The 7,968-nt window shown below is 40.7% G+C and overlaps 1 protein-coding gene across 1 annotated transcript; it reads right to left on the bottom strand.

Moving 5' to 3' along the window:
* Window positions 1–1,626: 1,626 nt before the first annotated feature.
* cysltr1 (cysteinyl leukotriene receptor 1) lies at window positions 1,627–5,252 on the bottom strand. The gene is made up of 2 exons (XM_015008861.2): window positions 4,797–5,252; window positions 1,627–3,184 (listed from the first exon to the last, which is right to left on the bottom strand). Exon 2 carries the CDS (start codon window positions 3,123–3,125, stop codon window positions 2,013–2,015), a length of 1,113 nt encoding a protein of 370 aa, XP_014864347.2. The 5' UTR covers window positions 3,126–3,184; window positions 4,797–5,252; the 3' UTR covers window positions 1,627–2,012.
* Window positions 5,253–7,968: the final 2,716 nt, after the last annotated feature.

Genomic DNA, 7,968 nt, shown 5'->3' with positions numbered 1-7,968 from the left:
TGCTCGATATTATCTGTTTATGAAGCAGAGAGACAGTGGTCTTCTATGTTCCAATCAGCAGGGCAGGCCTCAGCAGCATCTTCCCTCCCGGCTGTTTTGTATTTCTAATATAGCTGGAAGCCCAGTGCACAGGATGTCTCATCATCATCGCTGTGCCTTCAAAGATAGAAGAGGACACGCTGTTACCGCTCTCCATGATCCATATAGAGTCACAAGTGTTTGTATAGCATTAATAAAAACAGCCTCGTGACTCATCTGGTCAAAACAAATTAAATTTGTAAATTAGCCTAGAAGAGCTGAGGAGGAACATTATGATGAGTTTTGCATGCAGGGGAAAAAAGATAACGACCCACAGACAGGAACTAAATGATGGGTTGGTGCACCCCCTGCTGGTCAGAGCGTGTAACTGCATTAAAGGACGCGCTGAGAGAGGCAGGTGCGTTTCTGGTGCGACGTTCATATTTACAGAAAATATATGCAGCAGTTAAACTTAACATTAACCTCAAACGTAGATTCAGGACTTGTACTCAGTCTAACATCAAGACTGGAAACGCTGACAGCTAAATGCCGCCATTTTGTACCAAGCTATATTAATGTTCGTAGAGGAGTTTCTTGACATTAGCAAAGCCACACATGTTTTGTCCGCGTCTTCCCGGGCGATGGGTTCAGCCAGTCTCACTGCCTGTTTCTTATTTACCTTGCAAACACGGGAGCGGTGTGACTTATGTCATCCGAGCCAAAACAAAGAAGGCGCAAGCAAAAACAATCTTTCAGTTACTCGAAAGATTCACTTCCAAACCCTGTTACTAGTTTTAATAGTGTTTGTGTTGTAAGAGGGAGAAGCTATATGATAAAGTGAGATAAGATGAATACATGAGATGAAATGGTGTCATATGATGGATTTCTCATAAAATGTAATAAAATATAGAGTAGGAAAAGCAATAAAAAAAGAAAAAGAAAACAAGGTTGAAATTGAGCAGCCTGCTCAAAGTTGAAATTGAGTAACTTTGAGCAGGCTTGGTGATGCAAATTGATCCATGGATCAGATGCAAATTGAGCATCAATTTGCATCACCCATGGAGTTATTGCCTCATGCTAACTTTGAAAAGCATTAATTGAGATAATTTTTGAAAATAATCTTCTCATTATCTGCAGTAAAGAAAGCTGTCACAATACTCCATTGAAGAATAATCTGTCAGGGAACAGTTTCTATTTTGGTTTAGTCAATTTATCCACTAAATGCTCCTTTTATACACATCGTTTATGTTGTTCTAGCTGGTTGATTAGATGTTTTTTTCTTGCTAAGGTATAGCTATGAATTGATGGCTAACAGGGTTATTATAAATATTTTTATTTTTTTAAAGTGAGGTTCTGAGGTTAATAGTTCCCTAATCTGTAGCAGAATGTCATGCAATCCTGAGATCGTGGAAGGGCAAATACCTTATTACTGTAGTACTGGAAGTTTAACAAGTTGGTAAGATCTTATCAAAATAAAAGCACTTTAAAAGTTTAAACTAAGGAAGCTTTAAAAGCTTTGAAGACATTTCTAACTGGCAATCGCTGAATGTAAACACTGCGGATGGATCGCTACCATCCATCTGCAGTGGAAGAAAAAGGATAGAAATATTCATTTATCTACATGATTTATTGTTTTGACGTTGTGTTTACTTCCACAGTATTTTACAAAGACGGCACATGTACTTCAGTATGAAACAAGACACATTCATGACACTCGTGGTTCAAAACATCTGTTAAAACATTATCCAGGAGGCATTCCTACAACGATATGATCATACACTAACCTACGAAGTACAACACGTTGCCGTTTATTGTTCGTGTGATATTATATTACTCTTTTAAATAAGCAGTCTTTTGAAAAATAAATATCCATTTCAATGAAACCTGTCTTCATTAGTCTTATAACTTACTGAACGTTTAATACTCATGCTGTACGTTAAACCCAGCAACATTTGTAAAAAATGTTTTTTTGCTTTTTTTTCCTTTTGTGTTCTTTATATGTTGCTTTCATTCCCTGCTTTAACCAGAGACCCTCTGCTTGTTCGATGATCCTCCTGGCATGCCGGAGTTATGCCTTCGACCTGGTTCTGGTTCTCCCCGGAGTCTGAGCTGATGATGTGCTTCATCTTGGACGGGCGACGGATGGTGCTGCGTCTCATCGTGTGGCGCAAGGAGGACAGGCGACTGCGGAAGCTCTCTCCGGAGAAGAAGTACAGCATGGGGTCAAAGCACGAGTTGCAGGCGGCCAGGCACAGCGTCACCACCACAGACTTGTGCATGAAGTTCTTGTCCTCGCAGCTCATCTCCGTGGAAAGCAGACTCAGGTGGATGGTGCGCTGTATGTGGTACGGCATGAAGCTGACCAGGAAGGTCAGCAGGACGACGACGATCATCCTGATGGCTTTCGAAGCCGAGCTCTTCTGTCGACGGGCAGCCGGGTTGCGAGAAAGCAGAGTGCGGACTATTCCGGCGTAGCAGATTAGTATAACCAGGAAGGGCAGGATGAACCCCAGCACCAGAGCAAAGTAGTTCAGCGCCTGCAGCTTGGGTAGACGTTCGCTTTTGTGTTCCGGTGGCTCGAAGCATTTGGTTTTGTTTGTCTCTGGGTCAATGGATTGACCAGACATGAGAAAGGGAGAAGACGCGAAACTGCTGAAGACCCATATCCCCAGACACACAAAACGAGCGCGGTTCACCGTGGCTACCCCCAAGTTCCTCACAGGATAAACTATAGCCAGGAACCGCGTGACAGACATGGCGGTCATGAAGTAAATGCTGCAGTAGAGGTTCACGTAGAGGAAGTAGGAGCTGATGCGGCAGAGGAAATCCCCTTGCTCCCACTGACCTTTTCGGACGTAGTAGAGAACCCGCAGAGGCAGAGTCATCACGCACAGCAGGTCGGACATGGCCAAGTTCATCATGTAGACGTGAAAGGGCGTGATCTGGCGGTACGTTTTGATCAACACGATCAGGGCGAAGCCGTTCCCCACAAACCCCAGCACCGTGATGAGGGAGTACGACGTGGAGTAGACCTGGTTACGGAAGTTGTTGATGTCTTCGGGGGGGCATGTCATGTTCTGACCGAGTGTCGTGTTTGGGTGCACCATGTCTGGTCGCAGCTTGCCGAGACAGAGGGGAAGACCGCAGGATAAAAATCTGCAAAAATCTGTGAGCGAAACACACAGGTAGAAAAAATACATACATTATGAGAAGCTGTTCTCATGAGATAGGTTGACTTAGATATTTTGAGCAGCTGTGCATGTTCTGGAGGAAACAGAGAGAGCAGATAAACTTTTTTAAGACTGTCATCCTGTCATGTGACAGATTTTATCAAAGCAGGAAAGGCGAAATAACTAATATCTGCCGCTGCTGCACAGGTTTTGCTACACAGTCCTGACAGTTAGAAGAAACTGGCAAAAAGCAAAACAGCTCTCTGAAACCAACACCATCACTGATGACAAAATGATTACTTGCAAACAAATACATGCAGACCAGTTAATGGAAGGTTTTATTCATATGCTTATGGTATTATTACTTCCTTCAGAGAAACCAAATTCTTGACTCGACTATTATAGTTTTATAGGCTCTTAAGGCTTTGTTGAGCATCGTTGTTCAACAACGGACTGCAGTTTTACGAGCAGTCCTTGTAAATTTGCATAACTGTGGTTTGCTTATAGGAAGAGGCCTCTTCTGTGCTTCATCTACAAATATTTTCAGTATATAAAAACGTCAAAATGAGAATAAATGTTGAGTTAGATACTTTGGCATTTTGTTTTTTATCCATCTACCAGACAGACTCAAATTTGTTCCATGGACTTTAGTTGTTTTCTGTTGAAATACTGAAGATGAAATAGTTTGGCGGATGGAGAGAATTCACAAATTGAGGACTTTCTGAAAGTCTGTAAAAAATCTGTTAATCCAATATTAATTGGATTAACAGAGCAGTTTTAGGTTGATTTTGCACCTGTTGTTTCCTGATTAGGGGATTAGGATTTGATCTCCAGTCCTTATTGTTTGTTGAAATATCTTAAATACATTAATGAAAAAGTGAAGTACATTTTATAAGGACACTGTTTCGATTCATAGTTTTTATATTTTTTGAATGTTCAGACATCTCTTTATCTGCTGCTGATGTTTTTAAACCCGTCGCTTCTTCTTTCGTTCTTCCTCTTTTCCTTATCTCAGAGAGACACTCCACGTTATGCTGAAATATGCTAAGTAAGTCATTGAGTAAATGATTGCTTGATCAATTTCCTGGCACCATTTCAGGTTATCTACAGCATGCCGTTTCCTGTCATTTTTAAGATGTTAAGAGAACAATGGTGCGTATTGATAATGGTGGGAGGAAAAAAGTGGCTAAGATGTGAAAAGTATATTTTTTAAAACAGTTCACCAATTTTTAAGTTGGGTTGTTACATTTTCTATCCTCCAGGTATTTGAAAATACATGAAATTCACATATCCTGGGAAAAATATCATAAGAATGAAGAAAACTACTTGGAATTATGAATTAAATGCAAGGAAAACTAATTTATCTAAACTTTTTGTGATGCATATTATCTTACCATATTAAATACAGCTTTTACATTCAAGGTCACATGTTAAGCATGCATTAAAATGCAAACATTGTAAAAAAAAAAAAAAAGATAAGACAAAATAAAAACAAAAGCTGTACGCTTAAGCAAACATTCCTGGTCAAGTCAAGACGGCAGAAAGTGAAAGCAGCCAAACAAAAACTTTCTCCTTCACCAAATAGGGCTTCAAAAAGGTCGTCCTTACCACCAACTTTCTGTCCTGTTAAAGCAGGTCCAGGTCTGGCCGGTGACCACTGCAGTAGTGCCGCTTCAGAGTGTCCCCTCCACCGCTTCGCCTCATCAGCTGCAGAGGGATGAAGCTCTCTCTCCTTCTCTCTCTCTGTCTTTCTCTCTTCAGGCTCTCGGCTGTTTTAGGTGTTTTCAGCGTAGGACCGGTCTGTCTCCTCAGCGCAGGAACCTGGTGACATCACAAAAAGCCACAGACAGTCCAGCAAACACATAAACCGGTGAGAGTGGGGGAAAAAAAAAAAGAAAATGAAGAAGCTAGAGGTGCAGCGGTGCAGAAGGTTTTGGTTTCAGTAATGGCTCTTTCAACTCTTCATCCTGCAGCCGTTTGAATACAGCTTAGTGCAGCTCTGCTTTTTATGCACTTCTTGATGCGTCTTGAATCTATTTCCTGCTAATTCCTCCCCTCCTTGCCCTCCCTTCTTCACACACACACACTCACGCATACACACACACGCACACACACACACGCACACACACACACACACACACCCTGAGTACAGGACATGCAGGATTATGTGCAGCGTAAACTCCGTCTCTTCCTTATGAGTCGTCTCACGTTTCTTGGTTAGATGTTTGCTCTGTCATGTCCAACCTGTTGTAATGGATAGCTCCATATTTACAAAGTAGTTTCTAACACATAGTCGAGCAGCCCATGCAGTCAGTGCACACCTTTTGACAAGGCGTGCACTGAGAAACCTGGACAACACAACCGGACTGTGACGGGTCTGCACTGATGATTCATTTTTATTCATTGCATAATGTGAGAAGAGTCTCTGTGGTGTCTGGCGTGACTACAGTGCCGTGTCTGGACTTGTCGAGATCTTGAGGAAACCTGAGCTCACACGATGATGTTTACAGATATATATATACACACACACACTTAGGCCAAACCCAGCGATGTGCAGTATTTCCTCTCTGCGTTGGTAATGAGCGTCATTTGCAGCGAGTTGATGGCGTTCGGATAAGCCAGTGGAAATGGATGCACTCGTTTCGGAGGCTGGCGAGGAGGTGGGAGGAGAGCCCGATGATGGTCCCGTAACTTGATTTTAGTGGTTTGACACCAGCGACGGGGGCGAAGATAAAACAGCGTGTCAACGCCAGCGAGTCTATGGCCTGGCGCAGACTCGCTGTGCATTAAGCTCATCTAAAGCGAGTGCATAAAGTGTTCTGACCCCGTCTGCGAGTTGATGAAAGTGCATTTGTAAGTTTTTTGAGTAATTCCTTATCGATTCCTCTGAACCTTTTTGTAGTTCATGAATACACACTCATGTACACACGTACCGCAGCGTTGGCTTATTGTCTGAACTTTTGCAAAGTGGACTTGTAAATTCCTTGGAATCCTTTAAAAGTCAAATTTTAAAACAATTTAAAATATTGCAATTCACGTACGCTGAAATGATCAAATCATATTTAATAGCATTCCTCTTTTTCGATAAATAAATCTAAAATGTATTGGTCCATGGTGAGATGAAATTAAAGCTTTTACTAGGTTCTAGACAATTTTTTTATTTTATTTTATTTTTACTGGTTGGACTGGTGCAACACCCAAATATTTACATTTCAATTTCATGTCGCAGTTTTACAAGTGTTTTTTTTTTTTTTTTTTATCACTGTCTGTAAAGCTAATATTGACTTCTAAATAATCAATCAACAATCTATTAAGCATAAAGTTCCTTATTTGAAGTTGAATTTTACAAGACGGGTTAACTCACTGGAAAAAATGAAAGTGTTTAAAGTTCTTCAAAGAGACAAAATTAAAACTTAAAAACCTCTCACGATAAAATACATGAATGAAATGAGGAGACAGCAGAAAACCTAAAGGACAACTTCAAAGTTTTCAAGGGCGAAGCCTGTTTTGAACGTGTCAAACTGCCCACGCCATTTTTCTGAAGAATTACTTCAGACTTTAATTTATATTAAAGGGAAGTTACTCTTTTGCAATACTAAATGCGTGAATATTATCTCATATTATGTATTTACCACTAAAAGGAAGCAGACACCTGGGTCGAGCATTTTATAAATGCATCGCTTCGTCAGAGTTTCGATTTGAAATCCATTATTGCCTTCCCGCCCTCTCTAAAGTAAATCCACTGCATCATATTATCGACTTTATCCAGGGAAATCTGGTCAAACTGTCTTCATGAGCGGCGCTGGGGAGGCGTGGGGTCTGTAGTGGTTCCTTTACGTACACTTACGTTACGTCGCGAAGGCAGCCGTTAGGTCGAGTGCGCGCGCGAGGAGAGGAGAGTCAGAGTGGAAGAAACACACGAGACAGCTTTGCACATCGTCACCTCCCTAAAATAAAGTAATTTTTTGTCAAAAGTGGGGATGTTTGGGGGTTTTTTCGCAGAAAAATAGACTTTATTATAGGAAGGCAGGGGAATTTGTTATTTATTCACAGAAATATGAGCTCAGATTGGTAGCGCAAATATAGCCACTTTAGAAGAGCGGTTTTTGAGCAAAACTGGTCTCTGTTTCGGAGCATTTGTAATGATTTTCAAACAGGTTAGGTCTTAGCTTTTCCATATTTTCTCCTTATTCGCACTTCATTCACTGTTTATCTGACTGGCGTAGCCTAACCTAGCGTAGCCTAACCTAGCCACCCTACTCGCCTCTCTCTTGACTGCAGCACACACACCTGAACCCGCTGGATCATGGCTAATCAGAGTGACTGTAAAAAAATACCTAGTATATATTTTATTTTGTGTGTGTGTGTGTCTTGTTTCTGGTGAAAATGTCTTAGTACACTTGAAATTAGATAAAACTAACTTACAATTAACATTTCATCAAGATACCAGAGTCAGTAATTCCTTAATATTGATATATAAAAAAAATATTAGTTCTACTGGCAGATTATTTCACTGATAATGAAAAATTTCCCATGTCATAAATGGAATAATCTGCCAGTAGAACCAGTATTTCCTTTTTTAAAATCAATATTAAGGAATTTCTGACTTAAAACAAGGTCCTATATCTCATCGAAAGGTTACTTGTAAGTTAGTTTTGTCTTATTTAAAGTAAACTAAGATATTATGCACGAAAAACTAGACAAATAATACTTGGTGACATTTGGTGTTTTTGCAGAGCTTTCACTATTTCTGATTGGTTTAGACCACGACGTGGGCCTA

The sequence above is a fragment of the Poecilia mexicana genome, unplaced genomic scaffold (assembly GCF_051168715.1).
Source record: "Poecilia mexicana isolate PSO_F unplaced genomic scaffold, ASM5116871v1 scaffold_10, whole genome shotgun sequence".
Lineage (NCBI taxonomy): Eukaryota > Metazoa > Chordata > Actinopteri > Cyprinodontiformes > Poeciliidae > Poecilia > Poecilia mexicana.
Note: the sequence above shows the minus strand (reverse complement) of the source record. Positions and strands in the feature narration are given on the sequence as shown.